Genomic DNA, 27266 nt, shown 5'->3' on the forward strand with positions numbered 1-27266 from the left:
TGTTCAGAGAATGACATCAGTATGGGCTTTTGTTAGTTGGTTCATTCAGTGCTCACACAGTGGAGGCAAATAATGACTTCATTGATGTTTGATGGTCAAGCCAATTTTATTATTTTTATCCTTCCTAGAAATCAGTCAAGGTGACAGGTTTTATATTTCTCATTTTACTAAACTGTTAGTATTACAATAACAAAGTTATAAAGCCTGTAAGTTTTGATTTTAACTAATGGTCTATACATTTTAATTAAATTGATACACAGACTACAGCATGTCATATTAATATATGAATTCAGAGTTAACCACTTTTATATAAAATGGTTGTATATTTTCAATATGCTAACATCAGGGTGTGTTACACGACATCAACGATAAATATCTTTCTTCTTGTCAAATGTGTGTCAGGCAAACCAGGCTTAAGCTGGGGAAGAGAGAGATTTTTGCCATGATGTGTGTGGTTTGATAGTGGTCAGCCATACTATGTACTCAAATATTTCATTTAGCTTTCTCTTTACCACTAGTGAGTAGCTGACTAGCCATAGCCTAATATTATCAACACTTGCAGTGTGGCTTGTCAGCTCCTTAGTGGTGTCACTTGTAGGTAGGTAAGGCTGTGTTCATGAATAACATGCTGGATGTACACCAGACTCGCATCTCTTGTTTGTCTGATAAAGGAAAGCTGAACCCATCACTCTTTCCTCTAACAGATGACTGGCATTGTATTATAGCTGATCAGGGTGTCTTGATTGTTCCTACTAACAGCTTGGCATGGTAAGGACACTGATGGGAGGACATCCAGATTTGCATTATTTGTTTGTCTGATAAAGGAAAGCTGAACCCATCTCTCTTTCCTCTAACAGATGACTGGCATTGTATTATAGCTGATGAGGGTGTCTTAAGTGTCATCACAAATTTAACTTGACATGGCACTGGTGGGAGGACATCCTTACCACCTATGTGGCCCTTGCTGTTTCCTAGCTTTTCCAGAGTTAAGGATATATTGAAAAAAAGTCTATTGTATATTCAGCCATTCAGACAGGGCATGTTAGCTCTTGGAAATAAGTTTGACATAGTATGGCTTGACTTAGGTATTGTAGAACAAACACCTGTGCTGGCATATTAGATTTTACAATAGGTTGACTTTTTTATTTCTCTTTATTGGGTAATTGAATGAACTGCTTTGACAAGTGTTCCCTATGAAAAAATATGATGTTATTCTGTAAGTCACAAAGAAAGTTTAATGTCTTTGAATACTAGGTTGCACAACAGAGGCTATAATGAAACCTGATCAACGCCCTGATACTTATACATTGCTTTTGAGAATACTGAAAGCTCACCTTTATGTATAACTTCCATGTAACCTGAGAATGTTGAGTTTAATCCCCCTATGTGTGTAATGGTACTGTATATTCCCAAAGAATAAGTAATAAACATTTTTTAGTGTTACATTTTCAGGTCATAAATGAGCTTTGCCATTGCTAAATATATTGATCACTTTTCTGCTTCTAAAAGTCATTAATTTATTCAACGTTCCTTGCCACATCGGAAATTCCTTCAGCAATAGGTTTTAGTTACATGTCTGTCTCAAGCACAGATGAAGATGTAATTCCTGTTTACATGGTTACTCGGAGACTGTAGATTACACACACATGCTCAGGTGTCATCTAGGCTTTTTTTATTTGTTGATATCAAGCTGAGGTGGTTTCATATTTGGTTTTTGTTTGCTGGAAATTCAAAGTTAAATTGATCATAACATTCATTCGTAATAAAATTATGCTGATTACTACAATATGTGTTTGCAATTTTGCTTAAATTTAGATTTGAGTCATGTATTTATTTTTATTTATTTTTACATCGAAGGAAACAGCTCAAGGGAAAAAAATAATAATAATAAAATAGAAAAAGAAAAGAAAAAAAACTATTCATTCCACCTATAAAAAAAGAGTTAAGGGAAGGTTTCCACTTGGGCTCTTGAAAAAAAAATTATTTTATTGTTATTTTTGGTTTATAAAATTCTGTGATTTTTTCTCATCTTTTGGTATATGAATGAATCTGATGAAAAAATAATACAGTGGTATGTAACATGCATCGCAACGTGCTGGAATGAGCTTCTGCGCGGCGCTGTGGGCTGCAATCCATGTTTTTACCCCTTTTTAATTTTAGGAATTTTTTTCTTGGTCTGTCATGAAACTCTTAGGTTCTCTCTCACCACTGGCTAAGAATATGGGAAATTTTAGCAGTCACTAATATTTTTTGTATTTATCCGTGAAAAATCGATTTATATCAAATTTTTCATAAATCCAACAAAATGAAATGCCAGAATTTTCTTTTTACTACACTCCCACACGGACACTGCGTGTAACGAAACACACGAGAAATTAATCCAGACAAGGAAAGGTTTGCCGGCGCCGGGGATCGAACCCGCGACCAGGGTAATGGAAGAGCTACTCCTTAACCAGTCGGCCAAAAAGGTACCCCACTGGCTAAGTGGGTTATGGGAGGCTCGCCCATCAGGCAAGTCAACACTACAAAAATACTGTCTTTTTTAATTATATTTTATTGATATTACACAGCAGAACACGGTTTTACTTTGAAATACGGCGAAATATGTTAAAATTTGAGTACAGTCGTCCCTCAAATAGTACGGTTTCCAATAGCACGGATTCGGTTTTATACGTATTGTCATGTAAGATTTTTTTTAGGATTTTTGAATTTCCTGCTTGTCGCACCAAGTAGTCATGGCGTGATTAGCAACACTGTTCCACCAAAACACCAGCTGGAAGCACCCCACAGCATTTGAGAAAGGTGTTCACCCTGCAGAAGAATTCAGATTTAGAAGCTACGTTTTGGGATGAGTTACGTTGCGGAAGGGAGAGCATACCAAGAATGAGAGCAGTGTTCGCTGTACCTATCACAGTGTAAAAAAATTCTTGCCGCAGTAACTGCCAGTACTCCAAGAGTGCAGTAAGAGTGGAGATAAAGGCTGTCCTTTTACTAAGCCTCTTTGTTGCTATGGTAACTGCGTCTCGCAGCAAAATGGTGTACGCTGATCTTCCTGGCGATGTTTAACATGCATTACTAGCTGTCCTGGCTGACGAACTCCTTACAGCAGAAGATGAAAAGGAAGCTGCAGTGGTTATGGTGGCACAGAGAGGTGAAATGCAATGGAAACACTTACATGTGTTTGTTTGGGCCGCCATATTTGGTAATGACGTCATCACAGCACGAAGGCGCTCCACCTCTCAAAGCCAGGAGCCAGCGGACGTGCCGAGTTGGCAACTCGTGCTGCCGCGTCACGCGTTTGAGAGCATTCGTGATGTTCCGAGTGTCCCGATTCCCTCTCTCAAATGCAGCCCAGGAGTGTTTCTAGGGGGGGGCACTAATTTTATACGGATTTTCGAATAGTACGGGGGTCCTGGGTCCCTAACCCCCGTACTATTTGAGGGATGACTGTACATGGATTTATGACCCCCCTAAAAAAGACGTCACCTTGGGTAAACAAAGCAGCCTGTTTACACAATCAATGAAAGTAAGTAAGGGAAACCATGTCTGCTTTTTCTTCATATCCTGGTGTATATAGTGTTGTGCTGGAAGCTTCCCCCGGGGTCTATGGGTCTCTGGAAGACTCCAGGAGGAGCGAGCAGGGGGGCGGGGAGCAAGGCCCCAACGACACACAAAGAAATATTAGAAGTGCAGGGAAAGGTGAACCGTACTGAACAGGCAGTTTGTGACGTAAGTGACAGAGTGAAGGCCCTTGAAGACTGTTTGGCTGGAAACGGAGAGCCAGTGCCTGCAGGGCTACTTGTACCCAAGATGCTTCTCCTACGCAAGTCCGGGGTAGTTTGAGCCCTGTTTCGCCTGAGTTTATCCCCGCAAGAAGTTCCGCCAGCCCCATGAGTCTGCTGGAGTCGCCTGTTAGAAAGAAGCCTCAGGAGTTTGATGGCAAGGTCTCCTGGGAGGCTTACCGCGCTCAGTTTGAGCTGTTGGCAGCCCGGAACGGATGGGATGACCAAGAGTGCGTGGCTCAGCTGGCCACTAGCCTGAAAGGGGCGGCGCTGGAGGTCCTTGCTCAGCTCGACAATGCGACAAAGGGCAGCTACAGCGGGCTGGCACAGGTGCTGGAGCAACGGTATGGGACCAAGCACCAGAACGAGCTCTTCAGGGTTAGGTTTGGAACCCACAACAGGAGGCGTGGCAAGTCTCTTCAGGAACTTGCTCAGGACCTTGAGAGCATGGCGCACAAGGCATACCCAGGTGCCAGCCCTGACCTGCTGACGGTTTTGCTGCATGATCAATTCATCGATGCCCTGGACAGCCCTCAGCTGAAGATACAAGTGAACCAAGCTAAGCCAACATCAATGCAGGAAGCTCTGGCACGTGCCATGGAGTTTGAGTCCTTTGTTAGGTCTAGCTTGTCAAGCTTCAGGGACGACTCGACTTCTGGCTTTAGGGCACGAAAGGGCGCTGTCAGCGACACAGACAGGTTCTAAGGAACGTGCTGGTACTGCGAGAAGGTTGGGCACAAGGAGAACGAATGCTATAAGAGGAAGAAGGAATATGAAGGTGCCGCTAAGAAGATGCCCAGGGAAGGACCCAAGTGCTGGACCTGTGGAGAAAAGGGGCACTGGAAGAATGAGTGTCGGAAAAATGTGCCCCCGGTGAGGGACCACCACTCGGGAAACTAAGGAGGACTGGCTCACGGGGGCAACGACCAGCCTGTCCTGTACATGCCCCGAAGACATCAATGTGCAGGAGAACGACCATGACGAGCTGCCAAGTGGAGGGCAAGGTTGACGGAGTGTTGTGGCCTGTGGTCGTCGACACATGCTCGGAATGTACACTGGTGCGGGCTGATGTGGTGAGTCATCGTTGGCTTCCTTAGACACTGCATCGACTGTGTGGAGTCACTGGACACTACGCAGAGCTCAGAGGCACAGTGGACGTGAAGTTTGAGCTCGGAGGAAAGGAAGAGTTCCTCTCTGTCTACGTGGCTGAAATGGACGACCCCTGCATCCTAGGTATGGATTATCTTGTCTCCCACAGGTGCGAGCTGGACTTCCGCGCTAAGCAGCTGACTGTAGGAGGAAGGAGGGTGCCACTGACGACTGTGCACAAGGAGGGCCTGCCAGTGACGGTCAAGCGCACCACCATTATTCCTCCGAGGTCGGAGATGCTGTTACCCTGTCAAATTACGGGTGCCCCCCCGGCTAGCCTGTGTGTGGTAGAGAGTGGAAGTCGATGCCCGGTAGAAAACGGGGTGATTGTAGGCAGTACTTTGGCAGACCCTGCTGCAGCGGAAGTGCCTGTCGTCGTGGCCAATGTCTCCTTCAGCCCAAAGAAAATAAAACAAGGGACCATGGTGGGGTTGTGCCAAGAGATCGACCAGGAACCGAGAACCTGTGTCTGCAGGAAAACCCTGACGAAGCCCCAGGAGGAGCTGCCCGACTACCTGCGCGACCTGTTTGCCAGAAGCTCCAAGTGTCTAGAGGAGCCCCAAGTGGAACAGCTCAGGGAGCTTCTCGTGAGGAATGCAGATGTGTTTTATACAGGAGACCTGGACTTGGGGTGTACGGACCTGGTAGAGCACCACATCGACACAGGTAGCCACCGCCCAGTGAAGCAAGCTCCTCGAAGGATGGCACCAGCCCGTCGCAAGGAGATGGATGAGGTGATGGATGACCTCCAGCAACAGGGGTTAATCGAGCGGTCCAGCAGCCCGTGGGCGTCTGCTGTAGTGCTCGTCAGGAAAATGGACGGTTCCCTCAGGTGCTGCGTGGACTACCGAGACCTCAATGATCTCACCATCAAGGATTCATACCCACTCCCACGGATCGACGACACGCTCGACGCCTTGGTGGGCTCCAAGTGGTTTTCAACACTGGATATGAAGTCTGGGTATCACCAAGTCAAAATGTCGGAGCAGGACAAAGAGAAAACAGTCTTCTCCTACGGTCAAGGCCTGTGGCAGTTTAAGGTCACGCCCTTTGGCCTGTGCAACGCGCCGGCCACGTTCGAGCAGCTGATGGAGAGGGTGCTGGAGGGACTTCACTGGAAGACGGCACTCATCTACCTCAACGACGTGATTGTCTTTGGCCAGACCTTTGAGCAGGAGATGGAAAGGCCATCAGAGGTTTTCGCCCGGTTTAGAGCTGCACACCTTCAGCTCAGCCCGAAGAAATGCTGCCTGTTCCAAAAGGAGGTCCAATACTTGGGACACATCGTGAGCGAGGCTGGAGTATGCACTGATCCTGAGAAGGTGGCTGCGGTAAGGGACTGGCCGACACCCACCAACGTGAAGGAGCTGCGGAGCTTCCTCGGGTTGTGCTCATACTACCGCAGGTTTGTGAAAGGCTTCGCTACAATTGCTGCACCACTGCACCTCCTGACGAAGAAGGGTGCAAGTTTGAGTGGACAGCGGAAACTCAGGTTGCTTTTGAGAAGCTCAAGGAGGCCCTCATCAGCTTGCCCACACTCACCTACCCAGACCCCTCTAAGCCTTTTATACTGGATTGTGATGCCAGTGATGAGGGGATTGGTGGAGTGCTGTCCCAGGCATGTGCCGACATGGAGCGGGTTGTGGCCTACTTCAGCAAGAAGCTCACCCCAGCCGAGAAAAACTATTGCGTGACCCGGAAAGAACTCCTGGCAGTAGTCAAGAGCCTTGACTTTTTCCATGCTTACCTGTACGGTGCAACTTTCACCATCCGCACGGATCACGCTGCATTGCGGTGGTTGAAGTCACTGAAAAACCCTGAGGGCCAGCTTGCTCGCTGGATAGGTAAACTAGAGCAGCATCACTACACTATTGTGCACCGATCTGGGCTAACACACGGTAACGCGGACAGCTTGAGCCGGCGCCCCTGCCTACCTGAGTGTCAACATTGCCTCCGGAGGGAAAGCGTCCAGAATATGTGCCGCCGCACTACAGTGGAACAGACAGCGGAGGTGCCATGGGAAGACTTGGGAAAACTGCAGCAGGAGGGCCGAGATCTGAGACCAATCATCGAGTGGCTGAGTCAGTCATCAACGCGACCTGGGTGGGAAGTAATCTCGAGAGAAAGCCCTACCACCAAGGATTACTGGACTCAGTGGGACACTCTTCGGATGGACGACGGGGTGTTGCAGCGACGCTGGGTCTCTCATGATGGTCTTGACCACTACTGGTCCACGGTGCTACCTGTGAAGTCCCGGGAAGGCGTCTTGAAAGAAATGCACGACAGCATCACCAGCGGACACCTTGGGGTAAAGAAGACACTGAGTCGCCTGCGCCAAAGGTTCTACTGGGTTGGCATGAGGAAGGACGTGGAAGAATGGTGTCACGCGTGTGAGGTGTGCTGTGCAAAGAAGGGCCCCAAGAAGCGTCACCGTGCCCCATTGCAACTATACCAGGTTGGAGCCCCCATGGAACGGGTGGCAGTGGATATAGCAGGACCCTTGCCTCTGACGGATTACTTCACCAAGTGGCCGGAAGCCTACGCCATCCCTGACCAGGAAGCCACTACCGTCGCTAAGGTCTTGGTGGAGGAGTTCTTCTGTCGCTTCGGTGTGCCTAACGAGCTCCATTCCGACCAGAGAAGGAATTTTGAGTCAACAGTCCTTGCTGAGTGCTGCAAGCTTCTGGGTATCAAGAAGACCCGGACCACCCCTCTGCACCCACAGTCAGATGGAATGGTGGAGAGGTTTAATTGGACGCTGGGCCAAGCAGTGCAACAATGATCAGTCTTCATGGGATCAGAAGCTGCCTGCGCTTCTCATGGCCTACAGGTCTGCCGCCCACAAGACTACGGGGTATTCGCCGGCAAGGCTGATGTTCGGACGTGAGCTGCGATTGCCGGTGGACCTACTGACAGGAAGGCCTCCTGGGGAAGGCCTTCCAAGGGACGCCTCCAGTTTTGCCCGTCAACTAGAGGAACGGCTGGAAGAGGTGCACCATCAAGTCCATGGTGCCTTGTCTGCCCTCGTATGGAGTATGCATCTCATGTGTGGGGGGGGTCCACTCACACAGCTCTCCTTGACAGAGTGAAGTCAAAGGCTCTTCGTCTCATCAGCTCTCCTCCTCATACTGATAGTCTTCTACCTCTCAAATTCTGCCGCCATGTTGCCTCTCTATCTTCTATCGATATTTTCATGCTGACTGCTCTTCTGAACTTGCTAACCACATGCCTCCCCCCCTCCCGCGGCCCCACTGCACACGACTTTCTACTCATGCTCATCCCTATACTGTCCAAACCCCTTATGCAAGAGTCAACCAGCATCTTCACTCCTTCATCCCTCACGCTGGTAAACTCTGGAACAACCTTCCTTCATCTGTATTTCCTCCTGCCTACGACTTGAACTCTTTCAAGAGGAGGGTATCAGGACACCTCTCCTCCCGAAATTAACCTCTCGTTTTGGACACTCCTTTGACCTCTGTTCGGGAGCAGGGTTTACGTCCTGAGTTTTTTTTTTTTTTTTTTTTTTTTTCGTCCTTGAACTGTAGCTGGGGGTGAAAAAAAAAAAAAAAAAAAGCAGAGGAAGAAAGGACAGTCTCCGAAGTTACAGAGCCCCTGGGAAGGCCCTTACACTGTGCTAGAACGCCTCTCCGACGTGACTTACCGAATCCAGAGAACGGAAAGGACCAAGCCAAAAGGTGTCCACGTCAACCGGCTATGTAGGTACCATGGTCTGGGGAACTACACCTGGAACAACTACAGACACCCAGCAGCCGACGGAAACGCAGGGGACGTCCAGGACCGAGAGGAGGTCGACGACGACGTAGGCCTTCTGGACCTTTCAGCCGAGGGAGATAACCTCCCGGCTTCGGCAGATGTTCCAGGGACACCCCAAGAAGCGGACGACGACGAGGCACACCAGGAGACAGACGCGCAGGAGGCAGCAAACAGAAGACAGAGACAACGCAGGTGTCCACGGCTATACGACGATTATTATGTTTTTGATTAATTTTCTAATGTGTGTATATAGTTAAGTGTAATTGGGACGATCACACTTAAAAGGGGGGATAGTGTTGTGCTGGAAACTTCCCCCGGGGTTTATGGGCCTCTGGAAGACTTCAGAAGGAGCGAGCAGGGGGGTGGGGTGCAAGGCTCCGCCCGCGCCCCGCAGGGCACGGTCAGGCACCAGGCAGTAAGTGTTGCCAACTCGCCCAGATTTTTGCTACATGGTCATTCTTGTATGACTGAACGTACTGTAACATGGGGAGTGTGTTAGAAATGGACCGTATTGGCTATACAAACAGCGCCACACGTAGCCACTTGGTGACTGTCAAAGCGTAGAGCTCAAGTTATAGACTAGAGTGCGTTTTGAAGCTGGCTTCAGGATACACCGCCTTGGTGCCGTCACTGCTCCAAGCCAACGACTGCACACACTTCACTCCTTCCCAATTTCCTGACACTACTATTTGACATGAAAGAAAACTGATGCCAGCATCGTCTTTCAGTGTTTTCACACCATTTTACTTAACTCATTTTCGTATATTTATACTTACTTTACAGTTACAAATTTATTCTATTGCAATGCAGAATTTCCTCAGGAAGACGATGCTGATCTCTTTTTTTCTTCATGTCAAATAGTATTGTCAGGAAATCGGGTTGGAGTGAAGTGTGTGTAGCCGTTGGCTTGGAGCGGTGGCGGCATCAAGGCGGTGCATCCCGAAGCCAGCCTCAGACGCACTCCTGTCTATAACTTGAACTCTATGGAAAGTACTGCTTTGACAGTTCATCGGGTGACAGTGACTGTATAGCCAATACGGTCCATTAAGGATTGTCTAGGAAGTGAGCTGGGATCTGAGAGCAAAATTGAGCAGCCGTGGGTAATTGGGTGGTTGAGTTTTTACACAATAAAGGCAATACTTCACTGCCCAGAGGTTGCATTAGTAATTGACAATAAGTAATTTACCCCAAGGCATGACTGCTAAATAAAGCGAGATTAATATACGCCATTAATTAAAATAACAATGAAATTAACAGTTACTATTGGAACTTGCTTCAAACCATGTAAAGAATATTCTGGAATGTTCGGTTAAAATGCTGGCTTCCAGAAAGGCAAGGGCACAAAAGCGGCTGCTCGATTCAGTCACTTGTGAGACCTGGTTGTGGCAACACCTCATTTTTACTCAGTCCGCTGTTGAACACGGAGCAAGCAACATAGCCATCAAAATATTAACTTTACATTACTACTGGCTGGCTTACAATGCCAACATCTTCAGTCGACCTTAAGGGAAGAGTCTGCCGTGAAAATATGAAAATAATTTTTAAAAAATACGAAATTTAGTTATATGGTCTGTGGCAACACCCTATCGTTTGGCTTTCAAATGGTAGATTTTTTTTCAGTAAGACAAATTTAAATGCCAATAGCGAGGAGATTTAAATGGCTACTGCGTGGGCGTGGCATGCGCCTAAGCTGGCATGCCAAAGTATGGAATAAATGTTGAAAAATCAAACATGCAGCAATCTTCAGGGTGAAGTTGGTAACCCATGTAACTGCTTTGGAACACAATTTGGGTAGGCGGTGGCTGAGTGGTTAGCGTGCGGGCCCCGCTTTCACCGCGTGATGGACGACGCGGGTTCGAATCTGCCAGTCACTGTCGAGTGGCTTGAAAGTACCCACATGCTGTCCTGAAGACCGCCCATCAACCCGGACGCTAGAGAAACCATCTAAGTGAATCAAGAATGAGCTCCGGAGGAGCATGAGCCAAGAAAAGATGGCGCCACTATAAAACACTTGCCTGCGCCATGATGGGCTGGGGCTGAATACCATCCAGGCCCTTCAAGAAAGCCTACCGGCACTATAGGCTGGCACGTAAAAAAAAAAAATGGATATGAAAAGTGCAACCCGCTCACAAAAATGTTTGGAACAAATGAATACATAGAAAAAAGTTTAGAAATGAGAGAAAAGAGAAGAATTACACTGAAGAAGAAGAGGAAGACGGACAAAGGAATTCCAACCGATAGCTATGCACCTAGAATTCATATGAAAGTAGCACTGACAGTATAGTGCCTTCACTGGGCCGAAGAACTTTAGCAAAACTTTAATCGTGTTTTTCTCAAAACTAGTACAAAATGATCATAAAATAATTTTTTGGTTTTACTTTCTGCACGATTTTCATGAAACTATCATGTTCATGAACCACAGCCTCTTGCATCAATCCACTCATGCTAGCAAAACAATGTCTCCAGCACCAGCACCTTCACCGGCCACATTACTCGATGTACCGCTCTCTACCTCTACACGAGTTTTTGCTACATTTTCATCCTAAACATCACAGTCAGTGTCATTGTCACCGCTAGCAAACTCTAAGTTATCAGAATCAATTTCTATATTATTATATATTTATATTTATATATTTATATATTTATATATTTATTATTTATATATATAATATTATTTATTATTTCTATATTATATTGATCTCTTTTTGGCCACTACTTAGGAGCAGTAAATAGCAGGCTTTTTTTTTATTTCATCTTTTTTTTACGCCCTTGCACTGTGTCCAAAAAAAATTCCAATAATGTGACAATAATCACTAGCCTCCTCAACTGAGTGAGCAATCTACCGCACCTCAGCGCTAATGTGTCGTACATCCCTACTCGACATTATAAGGGCTAATAACTACAATTCAAACAAAATATGATATATGTTTGGAAACGCTGCAGCAGATGCCACATATTTATTCCCACTTAATTTCCATGCACTACTTTGAAATTATCCTGGCCCATATGTGGCACACTCGCAGGCAACGGCACCAAAGTCTGTGTCTCAAATATGGGACACTCACAGGAAAAGGTTAAAAGACTTCTGGCTCGGCAAGTGCAAATAAAGGAAGAGTATTGTAATAATTTACTGCATGTAAATAAGAATTAATATTAAAAATAACATGAAATAGTAAATAACTGTTGATTATAATGCTAGGCTACCTCAAATATTAGTACCTGTGATATTTACTGTATTTTACCTGTCAAAATTCCTTTATGTATAGACACTTTTGCAGAGCCATATGTCATTTTATGTGCCTACAATGAGATGAATTACAGGTATTTGAAACACTTATCCCTAATATAATAGAGGTCAGTGATTTGACAGGCCATATGTTGTTTGAGTATGATCTGCATATACAGTTTTATACAAAATTGTCTTTTTATGTGCTTGTATGGTAGATTATCAATGCAAATCGGCATGTTTGTGGTTTATATACGAGGGTTTGAGTTCTTTGCATGTATACACATTGAAAAAAAAAAAATATATATATATAAATATATATATATATATATATATATATATATATATATATATATATATATATATATATATATATATATATAAAATGATCTTCACGCAATCATGATCTGGCAATGTGCAGGTGCCATGATGTCATGATGTCATGAGTTGACAGATGGAATGAAACAGACTGTAGCAGTTTTCTACCTCTTAAATTTTGCAGCAATGTTGCATCTTCTATCAATATTTTCGTGCTCACTGCTCTTCTGAACTTGCTAACTGCATGCCTCCCCCCCTCCCGTAGCCCCGCTGCACCCAACTACTCTACTCGAGCTCATCCCTATACTGTCCAAACCTCTAATGCAAGAGTTGACCCATCTCCATTAAATCATCCCCTTCACTGGTAAACTCTGTAACAGCCTTCCTTCATCTGTATTTCCTCTTGCTTATGACGACCTCTTTCAAGAGGTTAGTATGAAGACACCTCTCCACACAAACTTGACCCCTCTTTTGGGCAATCCTTACTTTTATCTTTTACAGGAGCAGCGATTGATGGGCTTTTTTTTTCCTTTGCTGCCTTGACCTTTCCTATTAAAACAAAGGTAACGTTACCAATTTCTCATGTGAGGCCGGCCAGGCATGACTAGAATAATCTGGCCCTAGAATTATGTGGAAAATTCTCAAGAATCAAGGATTAAGAAAAAGGATTGCATAAAGCTTTTAAATTTATTGAATATTATTTTGCATTCAAAGACAGTATTTTTTTAGGATATATAGTTCATTACAGTGGCAAAAATGGTACTTCTGAAAAGTTAAACTTTCTAAAGGAGAAAATTTAATCATTTGTAATTTCACATGTATTCATCTTATTTGACACCTACACTGGCGAGTAGGTAGTGGGTGAGCTATTGTGTCCTGGGTCAGCTAGTTACTAAAAAATAGGGGGAAATGTGTCACATTTCCTGCAACAAAATCAAGCAAATAAATCTTAATTTCATGGTTTCGATTTCATTTTCAGCTTTTCTGAATATTTTGCAACTAATGTAGATAGTAATTTCTTTAACCTAGAAATTTAAAACCTGAAAGTGTTTACATAACTGACATGAATTCTAAGATCACTGTGTTAACCTTGGTGCATGAAAAAAAATATGTGAAAAGCAGATACAGGATGTATTACAATGCCACATAGTAAAGTGTTATGAATACATTTTTTTCTTTAATACATGTCATCCTACAGTTTGAAAGAAGCACATAATTAATAATAACTGCTATAAGCTACATCATATGAAGCCTTTGGTGTATGAAGCATAACTTCATTGCAACATGTACACAAATCAAACATTAGTTATATGGTAGGTAAATAAAAGGACTTTCAGAAGACTAGGGAAAAATAATGGTGAAAAAAAATAAAATACATCTACCTACATATTAAATACCCTTGTTAAGAAATTTCAGATGTCATCAGGGTGTGAAAAAAAATCATAGTATAGTAACTTACTTTTGACTAAATCATACAGAACTCCAGAACTAGGCAATTTACCGCAAGCAGTTACAGTAACATTTTATGCAGGTAAGAGCAGGTATAAGTAAATGTTCTTCAACAATACTTCTCACAATACACACTATGTGTCTTGAAAGGCTCGAGTCTTGTGGATGATCTGCTCCACCACCCTTTGCTGGCTGTTAGGGAAGGCTCAGTAAAACTTCTGTCAAAAACTCCTCAGGGTTTTCAATTTCATGAAGTAAACCTGAAAAAAAAAATGATTTAGAGCTCAGTTCTGGCACCAATAATGTTCATAATATATATAAATGATATGCCAAAGGGTATAAAAAGTTTTTGCAGATGATGTAAAGTTAGTAAGAAAAGTGAAGACAGAGGAAGACTGAAGAACTGAAAAAAGACCTGGATAGAGTGTATAGATGGAGCCAGTTATGGGAGATGGAATTTAATGCAAACAAATGCCATGTTATGGAAATGGGGAAAAGTAAAAAATGACTGAGGAAAACCTACAGGATGGGAGAAGAAAACTTAAAAGTGGCTGTTTGGAGAAACCTACAGGATGATGCAAAATATAAGGGTATCATTTCATTATATGGACAAGGAAGTGATGAAGAAAATAATAACACTGATAAGACCAAAGCTTGAATATGCTGCAGTTGTGTGGTCGCCTCACAAAAAGGATATCAGAAAGTTGGAAAGGATACAGAGAATTGCAACTAAAATGGTCCCAGAACTCTCAAATATGACATATGAAGACAGATTGAAGAAGATGGACGTGACAACATTGGAACAAAGAAGGGAGAGAGGAGATCTGATCACACTGTATAAGTTGGTAAATAAGTTTGATGAGGTGGATAGTGATTATCTCTTCTCTACTGTGAGAACACAAGGGCTGAGAGGACATGGAAAGAAACTTAAAGGAACCTGTTTGAGTGACTTGAAAAAGTATAGTTTTCCACATAAAAGTGTTGACACATGGAACAGCTTGCGGGAAGAGGTGGTGGTGGCGAGCAGTGTCCATCAAATGAAGGAAAGGCTGGATGAATGTAGATATGGAGATGGGACTTTTAGAGCTTAGCTCGGGCCACCTAGACTACAAATAGGTAAATACATACACACAAAAAAAGGGGGGTAAATCATGAAGATTATTAAAGAGATATGGTGTAATAATGAGGCTACCTTGTGAAAGCAATGTAGGGCTTGGCTACCATTAACAAATCCAAAGGTAGTCCTTGAGAGTCTGCTAGTTCACAAAATATCAGACATTGTAGCATTAAGCAGTGCTGCAGTTAATATACATATAGCCTCACTGGTTACAATACTGCCACTTGTTACTTCATCATCATCATCATTTCATCGACGCCTGCTCCTAGGAGCTCCCACCAGGGGATGGCCAAGGCAGAAGAGCTTCCAACTCTATCCAGACACTCCCTCCTTGCCTCCTCAAAGTTTCTCACGGATCTTTCCCCCCTCTCCCTAACGTACTCCTGCACCCTATCCCTCCATTTCACTGGAGGTTGTCCTCTAACATTCCCTCCCTCTATCTCACTCACATACACCCTTCTGGTCATCTTACTCTCATCCATTCGCTCCATGTGTCCAAACCACCTAATACTATTTTCATCTGTTGGTCTCTCAGTAAGTCTCTTATCCACTTCAGAAGATTCTATTTGAGTCTTCCTTTATTCTCTAACTCCCCCAATAGTTATTCTGTGGCCATCTACTTGCTATGGGCCTCTAATTATTCTTTCGTGAAGTCTCCTCACATATTATGTGTCTCAGTGGTTGAGCGGTTACCATGTCCAGCTATGAATCCAGCTATGAATTCTGACCCGGACAGTCAGCACACAGTCAACCCAGCTGTTCTTCCTCCCTTTCAGGCTGGTCAATAAATAAGTAGCTAGGGAAAAACTGTCATGGGGTAGTGGGTTCTCACCTCCGTTGCCAGGTTATCGTACTCAGAGCAACGTATTTACTGGTTTCTGGCCCATAACGATTGCCAAGAAACACCAATAATGAACTATTTTAACAATAACTATATTTGAAGCCAGTTATTGGGGTGGAGAAATCAGTACTAGGGTGGAAATCTGCGTACGATAATTTGGCAACGCTGGTTTTCACCCACCACAGGCTCAAGGACCATTGGGGTGGAGATGAGCACTGAGGCGACATGCAGTTATAGCATATGCCTCCAACTTTATATCTACCTTACTTATTCTTCTGCTATCTCCCAGTTTAGGTATCTCTCAATACCTAGCCTTCTAAAATCCCTGTCATTAAAATCAAATATACTTCTAATTATTTCCCTCTGCCAATGCAAAACTTATTAAAGTCAATTAAGCAAACTACCACTGTTCATTATTGAAATCCATGCAAAATAATCCACTATTCTGGAGCTCCTTACCCACAACATCACAGAATTCTGCAAAAGATGCTAGAGGAAGCAGTTCTTCTTGGTACATGGAAAGCATTTTGGAGGCGGCTTCAACAAGGCTTTGATCGTTGTGACGCACAAATTCTGCTACGTTGACACTCCATTCCCCTTCACTAGTTGCTTTCTGTGGAAAAAAAAAATTTCAAGCAACCTTTTCTCTTATTTCTCAATAAGAACATAAGAATACAAGGAGTCTGCAAGAGGCCGGTTGGCCTATACAAGGAATAATGAAAATCTTTTCATCAACTGGTTTAACCTGGTAGCAGCGGGGATCATGTTTCTTAATGGTCCCTCTAAGCAAGAAAAATAAGAAAAAATCATCACTCATTGAAACCACTTCATAACATATATCAAAGCATTTGTGATCAGTTTATGCATCATCTATTTTGGGGGGTTTATATCATGGCACAAATTTGGCCCGTCGCTGGTACACGGTAAAGCCACAAATCTGGCCCATCGCTGCTACACGGTAAAGCCACAAATTTGGCCTGTCACTGCTACCGGGTTAAATATGTGAAAATGGCAGCAACATTTGTTGATATTACATAATATTATATCTAGGACTTTTCATTTTTTTACAGCAAGGATCGAGGCAACTCTAGGGCAAAAAAAAACAAATACTCCAACAAAAGAGTTCTTTGGATGCTGCTCTGATAAAAGAAAAGAGAATGAGTGGCCAGAAGAGAGGTCAATTTCTGGAGAAGAGGTGCCTTGATGCTCTCCTCTTGAAAAAATTCAAGTCAGGCAATACAGACAAAGGAAGGTTGTTCCAGAGTTTCCTGGCAGAAGGGATAAAAGAATGAAGATGCAGGTTAATTCTTGCATAAGGGTGTTGGATAGTATAGCAATGACCAAGAGTAGAAAGTCCTGTGCAGCAAGGCCACAGGAGGGGGGGAGGCAAACAGTTAGCAAATTCAGAAGAGCAGTCAGCATGAAAATATCAACAGAAGATAGAAAGAGATGCAACATTGTGGTGGAAAGTTTTATTTAGGCGGCGCAACATCTGTGGTCATATGCCGGAGAGACAGAAGGGGAAGGAATCATAGGAGAAGGGGACAGACCCCAGGAGATGGGACACAACCCCCGATTAATACCTGGTACCCATTCACTGCTGGGTAGACAGGGGTGTAGGGTATCGGAAAAGCCGCCCAAATTTTTCCACTCCCCCCAGGAATCGAACCCGGGCTCTCTCGGTTGATATTGTGGTGGAATTTAAGAAGAAGAAGACTGCTAGTAAGAGGTGGGAAGTTGATGAGACAAAGAGCATTTAACTTCACCCTGTCTAGCAGAGCTGTGTATGTGGAGCTCCCCATTTTATAAACCCCTTTGTAGATTATTTACATCAAATATCTCAAATTAAACAAAATACAACATACCTTGAAGAACATGTTATAAATCCCATCTACGAGGGCCCAAAATATGGCAGCATGCTTGTAAACTGCCCAGTCCTTTGTTGATTTATCTGTGACTTTGTTGTTCTGTGGAGGATGAGGAGAGACAGCACGGGTGTGGGCAGCCACAAGCAGACGCTGCAGGTAGGCTACTCTAATGGCAGTCCACTGTATAGGGGAATACACTGCTAAGGCCAGAATACCCATGTAGAACACACCTTCCGCTTCATAAGCACTTTCAACCCATCGCTCTCGATTAGCTTCTAAGAATGTTGACAACTTCTTTTCTTCTCTACTTGCAGCACGAGTTCTGTTGAAAAAAATGGTGCCTCAGCAATTGTCATTCATGCAGGGAAAAGTAAAGTTTGGTTTAGTCGCCGCAACATCTGTGGTCATATGCCGGAGAGAGACAGAAGGGAAAGGAATTATAAGAGAAGGGAACAGATCCCAGGAGACGGGACACAACCCCCGATTAATACCTGGTACCCACTCACTGCTGGGTGAACAGGGGCATAGGGTATCGGAAAAGCCGCCCAAATTTTTCCACTCCACCCGGGAATCGAACCCGGGCTCTCTCGGTTGTGAGCCACTACACCACGAAGCCCCCCTTATGTAGGGATTCATGTGGCACTGGGGTGAATGGACAGAATAGCATATAGCCTGCAGCCAGTAGAAACGTTCTGTAAACACTTACGTGTTGATGACATAAACAGCCATGTGAAGAATATATGGGATCAAGTTCATGTTGGACTGGCGGCCACCTCCACCAGTATCATCACTGAAGGACTTTTCGTTGGCAAATCTTAAGAGCAGGAGCTTCAAGTCATGTAGAGTTGAAGAATAATTTATATCCCTGGAAATAAATGAAATGGATGAAATTGTATGAAATTCTAATTACAAAATATAGTTTTATTTATTTTAAATTCTGTTTTTACAGCAATATAAACCACATTTCTCATAACAAAATTGAGCTCAAAAAATCACGTAGCACATTACAGTATGCCATTTAACCCCTTGACTGTGGATTTCCTACCAGAAGACCTCACCAAGCTACAGGAGTGGAACAAAAAGTGGCTGCTACAATTCAATGAAGAAAAATGTAGTCCTGCACCTTGGGAGGGGATATCCAGCACACCAATACCACATGGGAACACTCCACTATCCACCACAGAGGCAAATAAAGAGATGGGACTATATGTTACCAGGCTACCAGTGAAAGCTAAATCCAAGCCGATCGCAGCGGACGGGTTAAGTTATAGTTTGGGATATGCCAGAACGTTTACACATAAAAGTTTACAAAGGCAACAACTGGCCTAAACATAATCAAATGTATCAATCATCTTCAGTCAAACTGCTTGGAAAAATAAGACATGAGGATGATTGTAATGAACTGCACGAAGACTTAAATGAGATTCACGAATGGATTAAAGAATGAAAAATGGAGTTCAGTGAAGTGTCACGATGAAAATGGACAAGAGTAAAAATAGACCAAGTGGAGTGTATAAGATGGGAGGAAAAATCATCAACACAGTGAAGGAAGAAAAAGACTTAGGAATTATAACACAAGGTACACTGACACCATGTATCCACACTCCTGTATGAAAAACTACTACTTTTTTGTCTTTCCAACAAGTTCCCTTCCTAAATTTCTTACTATGTCCTCTTAGATGTCTCCTTCCTTCCATCTCAATTAACTCCTTCAGCACAAGGACGCGTATACTGTGTCCTTGCGTGCCCCGTACCATACCCATGGGGCACGCAACGACAAAGTATACGTGTCCTCGTGTTGAAAGGGTTAATCGAGATGGAAGGGAGGAGACAACTATGAGGAAGTAGTAAGAAATTGAGGAAGGGAACTTGTTTGAAGGACGAAAAGAAATACAGTAAACCCCACTTAAGTTGGACCCGAATAAGCCGGATATCGGATAAGTCGGACACTTTCAGGATTTTCTTTTCTTTCCCTTTTTTTTTTTTTTACTTTCTATCCCTAGTGCACTGGTAGGCATATTTTGCCCTTTGATTGAGTAATTTTAGCCCTTTCATTGCTAAACGCTCGCAGCGAGCGTTAGGCGTATTTGCTGGTGGTGCTAAACGGTCGCTGCGAGCTCCACCCGCAATCAAATCTCCCGCGTATGAGTGTTCCAACACTAATTCTCACAACACAGGATTGGTAATTGAGTGGGTTCTTCACTAAATTTGGTGGAAAATCATGTCAGCCCAGCGCGGCAAATCTACGGACGAGTAACTGGTGGATGTTCTTGCCCAATATAGCGGCATTTTTGCATAGCTTCACCTATCACCTGACTGATTCTTTGACCAAATAGTTGTAAATATTGCAGTTGGCAATACTCCCTTGCCAGAGTCTGAAGGAGAGATGTCCGCAGTTCCCTCAATATGGCTGATCATCCCGCACGCACCGACGTAAGTGTTAACATTCAACACTCCCTGAATGTGCATGTGCAAGAGAGGCATACATAACCGACTCCTATAGATCTGGACCTCCTCTTTCCAGTGGTGTTTTTGGTTTTTAGCTGTGATGAATAGTTTTTGAGATACAGAGGTTAAAAGAGACCCCCTGTTGGGCACCGTGCGCAAGGAAAGGGTTGAGCTACTTGGCTTATATACTGGCTAAAATACCCGATAGCTCTTACATCGTCTGAGTCATTTGAGGAGTTGTCTGAGCCGTTAGAGACGCGAAACGGGCGCGTGTGCCGCGGCAATGCCGGCACCAAGATCAGTGTTTACACAGCTGACTTAGCAAGCGCGTGGCAGTGTCTCCCTCAGCTTTCTCTCGCTCTGTAGCCCTTATTGTTGCCTTTATAATTCTACTATAGCTTCTAAGGGCAACGCTGTGTCTCCACGTCAGGAAGCCGAAGATGCTGTTGGTGGCAGACAAAATGGCTGTTATACAGGACCATGAGGGAGGTGTGAGCCGTGCTGAGCTCATGGTGCAGTAAGGCCTTAAGAAGTCAACCCTGCACGACATTATCAAGGGGAAGGAGAAAGTCAAGGAGCCCATGTATGTAGTACCTATTTACGTAATGCATTACACAGACCATTTCAACTGTTAGTGGTAACAGGCGTGCAAAATGTGGGAGAGAGAGAGAGAGAGAGAGAGAAGAGAGAAGAGAAAAAAATTAATAAATAAAAAAAAAAAAAAATAAATAAATAAATAAATAAAAAAAAAAAAATAAATAAATAAATAAAATAATAAATAAATAAATAAATAAAATAAAAATAAAAAAATCCCTCGGGTAACTCGGATTTTCGGATAACTCGGATTGGCCTTCCCCTTAATTGGTCCGACTTATGCAGGGTATACTGTACAGTTTCTCATACAGGAGTGTGGATAAATGGAATGGACTAAACAAAGACATTGTTTAAGTGAGCAGTGTCCACATAATGAAGGAAAAGTTGGACAAATATAGATTGGGAGACAGGACTGATCAAGCTTGAACTCAGGCCCTGTAGACTACAAATAGATAAATACAAAGAGGTAAATGCACACAAATGATACAAAGGATTGCAACTAAGATGGTACCAGAACTCTCAAGTCTGTCATATGAGACTAGATTGGAGGAACTGGGCCTACCATCACTCAGAGAAAGAAGACAAAGAGGAGACCTGATAGCGCTGTACAGGAATACAAGTGGAATGGACATGTTGGATATAAATAATTTAATTGAGATGGAAGGGAGGAGGCAACTAAGAGGACACAGCAAGAAATTGAGAAAGGGGACTTGTTTGAAATGTGAAAAAGTACAGTTTTCCATACAGGAGTGTGGATACATGGAATGGACTTAGCAAAGACATTGTTGAAGCAGGCAGTGTCCATATAATGAAGGAAAGATTGGACAAATATAGATTGGGAGACATGACTGTTCAAGCTTGAGTTCAGGCCCTGTATACTACAAATAGGTAAATACACACACACACACACACACACACACATAAAGAACATAGACATAAAAAAATATAGCTTCCCACAAAGAAATATAGAGGTTTGGAGCAGACTAAGTGAGGATGTAGTATCGGTGAGAAGTGTGCAAAGCTGTAAGGAAAAGTTGGACAAATGTAGAGACGGAGACAGGACCACACGAGCGTAAAGCCCAGGCCCGGTAAAACTACAACTAGGTAAATACACACACACACACATCTGTACCTGTGAGTGGTGCTCTCCTGCAAATATGTATTGTGACGAGCAAGGCATGATGCAAAGGCTGACTCAGGAACTTGTGGACCCCACAGAGGAAGAAGACCGTTGGCCCTGGTGTTAGCATTATGAAGAGCTGCACTCTCCCATTCATCCCGGGATCTTGATGATCTAGAAGTTGGAAAGTTTGGTTTAGTCGTCACAACATCTGTGGTCATATGCCGGAGAGAGACAGAAGGGGAAGGAATTTTAGGAGAAGGGAATAGATCCCAGGAGACGGGACACAACCCCCGATTAATACCTGGTACCCATTCACTGCTGGGTGGACAGGGGCAGAGGGTATCGGAAAAGCAACCCAAATTTTTCCACTCCGCCCGGGAATCGAACCCGAGCTCTCTCGGTTGTGAGCCAAGTGTGCTAACCACTGCACCACGAAGCCCCCTTGATGATCTAGACCAGGCATCATTTCAGTGCCTAAACAATTGAACAATACTCGAAACCTAGTCTTGCAAAGTTGAAAGAAATGTTCATCTTAATTTAAAGTTCTGACTTCGAATTTGCTGCATGTTGGTTTAATTATCGCATGTGTAAGAAGGGGAGGTAGTTGATAGCAATGCACATTATGACCCTATGGGACCCTTGAATATGGTGCTCCTGCACATTATCACATAATTTATGAAGTTTTCTGATTTTTGACCTTCCCCATCCCCACCACAAAAGGCAAATTCTCATGAAAATAAGTCTCAGATATACTCAAACCTTAAAAAAATGAGGGCTTAACGAATGTTGGCAACTTCAACAATGCATTAGCTTAAAAAAAGAATAACTAAAATAAATAAATAAATAAATACATAAAAACAGAACAGAAAAATAAAACATAAGCACCCAAACAGTCCTCAACTTTAAGCAACAGAATGTTAATAATAATGATTTTCAGCTGTACACAGTAATCCCTCGCCATATCGCGGTTCACTGATCACAGTCTCGCTGTATCGTGGATTGTTAAATTGTAAGTATTTAGTTTCATATCACGGATTTTTCGCTATATCACGGGATTTTGCGGTATAGAGGTATTTTAATATATTTATTATTTTAATTATTTTGCAGTAAAAAAAGCATTTTCTAGCCTAAAAAATTGTAACCAATATAAAAAATAATAAAAATATTACTAAGAACATATTAAAAGAATATTAAATTGAAATAAAATACGTAGCGCACAGCAGATGAATAGACAAAGACTCGCACGTATGTAAAACGCAGCTCCGGCCGCTTCCGCTTGAGCTAGTTTGCCCACGTGTGATCGTACACGGCACACTATTGGCTGATGGATGGGAGGCGACCAACCAGAGCACTGTGTTCCGTATCCTGGGCGCTGATTGGCTCAGCGACCGTAGCATTTGTTGGTTCGTGAGTGGTTAGCTCAGAGACAAAGGGAGAGTGTGTTACAGCTTGGTACTGTTAAATGCTCGAGAAGTTGGCAGTGAGGACCCAGACAGGATGAGGTAATGACTACACTTGGACAAGACTCAAGTCCTAAACTTGCTCAACATGATTACTCCAAGCTTATCTAGTTTCGTGGAGCTCTTTGCGGTACTGGAATAAACACGTGGAGAGCTACTGAACCGAACAGCTGATATGCTCTTCTTCTTCTTGTGACCACAACTTACCTACCACACGAGGAACGGACATGTTGGTGACTGAGTTTCTGACTAGAATTTCGATGAGTTTCCTGTGAAATGTAGCCGACTTTGACTCTCTCGAGAAACTAGTGGTTGGGTGACTGTGTTCACACGGGCTGAGGTGAGATTCACAGAGATATGCGTGCTTATTAAAATAATATATATAAAATATAATATATAAAATATAATATATAAAATATATAAATAATAAAATAAATATAAAGTTGCTACTTCGCGGATTTTCGCCTATCGCGGGGGGTTCTGGAACCTAACCCCTGCAATAAACGAGGGATCACTGTATTCACTTTTTTTATAATGAAGATCAGGCCTCTACTTACTATTAACCACCCCATTGAACAAACTCTTCTTAACTTACACCTTTACGGTATAGAGTAGATAATCCTTAGTTTTTATAGCACAGAGTAACTTAGTTTTGACTCACCTCACAGCAGCAAGATGGCAGTCAACATGTACCACATTGAAATGAGAAACCGTGCAGTACCCTAAAGTCTTGTGAGGCTTGTTTTCATATTCTTCCACCACACACCGCTTGCTGAAGGTGTACACTGCCAGCACCTTTTGAGGCTGGCAGCGGTACCCTTCTAAGCATATTGCACAAACCTGTGAGACAGTCAAAATGCATATTTATTATTCCAGTTATATTCTGATGCCTCCTATAGTCACAGTACATAAAAATGAACATAACAAATCATCCTAATATTAGGCTATAACACAACTTAGAATTTCATAACTCTGAACTTATATTTTTTAATACTGACCAAGCCGGACTCTTCAGCAATTTCTCCCATTTTTGAGAGCAAAGTCGACTGTGATGTAATCTGCTCCTTGTCATTAGCTCTCAGTCCTAAACGACTCAGCTCTTTCTTTCTTGTCTCCATGGCCAGCCGCTTCTTCTCTTGCCTAGTCTGCCTTCGCACTTCCTCAACCTGGTGAAAAATCCAGTTGCTGATAAAATTTTAGAAGCATTCTTAAGTGAACATTCATTCAGGCACCCTTCTGAATTTGAACTGTACTTGGTAGGCTCAATTACAAAAGTCTAGCTATACAACAGATTCCTTCCCTCGATCAATGTCTGCAACACTTGCTACTCAATAGTGCCCGCGTGTTGTTGTGGTGGAGGTGTTGGTCGTGTCGCCACCATGACGGATTCGCTAATTCCCTAAGCTTCCTATTCTTGTTCAGTTTGTCTGTGCCTTCAACAAAATGTCGACAATGGGTTCAAACCTCTTAATCCTCTTCCATTTCCTCTTAAGAGGTTTAGAAGAGGATTAAGAGGAAATGGAAGAGGATTAAGAGGTTTAGAAAAGGATTAATCCTCTTCCATTTCCTCTTAACCCTTTCCATACTGTGACGCCGACGTCTGCGTCACGTATTTAAAGGGTTAATACTATAAAAATAGAAATACTTAGTTCATCAAACAAGTATGAGCTGATATTGCCAAAACACTCTTTTCTCCAGAAAAGAAAAACTTCACTGTTTGTGCTATGTGGTATTTTCCTAAAAAACAGTGACAGCAAAATACCTGGCCAGCAATGCTTGGATCATCCCTCAGGGCCTCCAACAGATTCTCTGCCACTGAACCCACATGCTCATCAGAAGAGATCTGCTCCAGCCGATGGATAGCTGGTATGCAGGTGGCTGCCACTGCCTGCTGGGTTCCTCGGTGCTTTGTGGCTAGTCCTGAGAAAAAAGAAAAAAAAATGTATATATATAATTATCCACACAAACAATAGAAACTATCAGGCAAGTCAACTGTTCAGTCTCCTTATAATTATTCAGTAATGTATGTGCTACAAGATTTAAAAACTATAGAAGAGTATATGGATGCTGAGTGGAAAAAAATTGGAAAGTTTGGTTTAGTCGGCGCAACATCTGTGGTCATATGCCGGAGAGACAGAAGGGGGAAAGAATTATAGGAGAAGGGAACAGATCCCAGGAGACCGGGCACAACCCCCAATTAACACCTGGTACCCATTCGCTGCTGGGTGGACAGGGGCGTAGGGTATTAGAAAAGCCGCCCAAATTTTTCCACTCCACCTGGGAATCAAACCCAGGCTCTCTCGGTTGTGAGCCGAATGTGCTAACCACTGCACCACGAAGCCCCCTGATGCTGAGTGGCATAAATAGGCATAGAAATTGCCTGCAGTACCTATGATTTGGTCAGCTTGCTTTTAGGTTCTAGCTCTTGTAGAAGAAAATCAATATTTGAGTAAAAGTTTAAAGAAATTATGATAAAATAAATGCTCTTTACAAGGAACTGGTTCCATACATTCTCTTAGTGGTTCGTGTGCTGCCTTGTGTCCTCCATGGAGCAGAGAACATATGAGTCCCTTAATAACATAGTGTACCAAGCATCTTTCTATATGTGGCGCTTGGTACACTATGTTACTAAGTGCCTCATATATTGCCCAGCATGTTTGAAAGATCTCCATGCAGCAGACAACATACATTGTCCAGCATGTTTGAAAGACCTCCATGCTGCAGACAACATACATTGTCCAGCATGTTTGAAAGATCTCCATGCTGCAGACAACATACATTGTCCAGCATGTTTGAAAGACCTCCATGCTGCAGACAACATACATTGTCCAGCATGTTTGAAAGACCTCCATGCAGCAGACAACATAAATTGCCCAGCATGTTTGAAAGATCTCCATGCAGCAGACAACATACATTGTCCAGCATGTTTGAAAGACCTCCATGGAGCAGACAACATAAATTGCCCAGCATGTTTGAAAGATCTCCATGCAGCAGACAACATAAATTGCCCAGCATGTTTGAAAGATCTCCATGCAGCAGACAACATACATTGTCCAGCATGTTTGAAAGACCTCCATGCAGCAGACAACATACATTGCCCAGCATGTTTGAAAGACCTCCATGCAGCAGACAACATACATTGCCCAGCATGTTTGAAAGATCTCCATGCAGCAGACAACATACATTGCCCAGCATGTTTGAAAGATCTCCATGGAGCAGACAACATACACTGTCCAGCATGTTTGAAAGACCTCCATGCAGCAGACAACATACATTGTCCAGCATGTTTGAAAGACCTCCATGCAGCAGACAACATACACTGTCCAGCATGTTTGAAAGACCTCCATGCAGCAGACAACATACATTGTCCAGCATGTTTGAAAGACCTCCATGCAGCAGACAACATACATTGCCCAGCATGTTTGAAAGACCTCCATGGAGCAGAGAACATACATTGCCCAGGATGTTTGAAAGACCTCCATGCAGCAGACAACATACATTGCCCAGGATGTTTGAAAGACCTCCATGGAGCAGACAACATACATTGCCCAGCATGTTTGAAAGACCTCCATGCAGCAGACAACATACATTGTCCAGCATGTTTGAAAGACCTCCATGCAGCAGACAACATACATTGCCCAGGATGTTTGAAAGACCTCCATGCAGCAGACAACATACATTGCCCAGCATATTTGAAAGACCTCCATGCAGCAGACAACATACATTGCCCAGCATGTTTGAAAGACATCCATGGAGCAGAGAACATACATTGCCCAGGATGTTTGAAAGACCTCCATGCAGCAGACAACATACATTGCCCAGGATGTTTGAAAGATCTCCATGGAGCAGACAACATACACTGTCCAGCATGTTTGAAAGACCTCCATGCAGCAGACAACATACATTGTCCAGCATGTTTGAAAGACCTCCATGCAGCAGACAACATACACTGTCCAGCATGTTTGAAAGACCTCCATGCAGCAGACAACATACATTGCCCAGCATGTTTGAAAGACCTCCATGGAGCAGAGAACATACATTGCCCAGCATGTTTGAAAGACCTCCATGGAGCAGACAACATACATTGCCCAGGGTGTTTGAAAGCTAACACAAAACA

General features: G+C 43.4%; 1 protein-coding gene across 1 annotated transcript in view; it reads right to left on the minus strand.

Moving 5' to 3' along the window:
• Positions 1 to 12922: 12922 nt before the first annotated feature.
• Positions 12923 to 27266, minus strand: part of LOC126990040 (E3 ubiquitin-protein ligase UBR4-like) — a 120442-nt gene continuing 106098 nt past the window's right edge. The window contains exons 56-63 of the mRNA XM_050848608.1: positions 24912 to 25069; positions 24148 to 24315; positions 23811 to 23989; positions 21699 to 21860; positions 18231 to 18389; positions 17522 to 17846; positions 16116 to 16269; positions 12923 to 13958 (exon numbers count right to left, since the gene is read on the minus strand). Coding sequence (XP_050704565.1) covers positions 13894 to 13958; positions 16116 to 16269; positions 17522 to 17846; positions 18231 to 18389; positions 21699 to 21860; positions 23811 to 23989; positions 24148 to 24315; positions 24912 to 25069 — 1370 coding nt within the window. The 3' untranslated portion in view covers positions 12923 to 13893. The remainder of the gene's footprint in view (positions 13959 to 16115; positions 16270 to 17521; positions 17847 to 18230; positions 18390 to 21698; positions 21861 to 23810; positions 23990 to 24147; positions 24316 to 24911; positions 25070 to 27266) is intronic.

The sequence above is a fragment of the Eriocheir sinensis genome, chromosome 6, assembly GCF_024679095.1.
Source record: "Eriocheir sinensis breed Jianghai 21 chromosome 6, ASM2467909v1, whole genome shotgun sequence".
NCBI lineage: Eukaryota > Metazoa > Arthropoda > Malacostraca > Decapoda > Varunidae > Eriocheir > Eriocheir sinensis.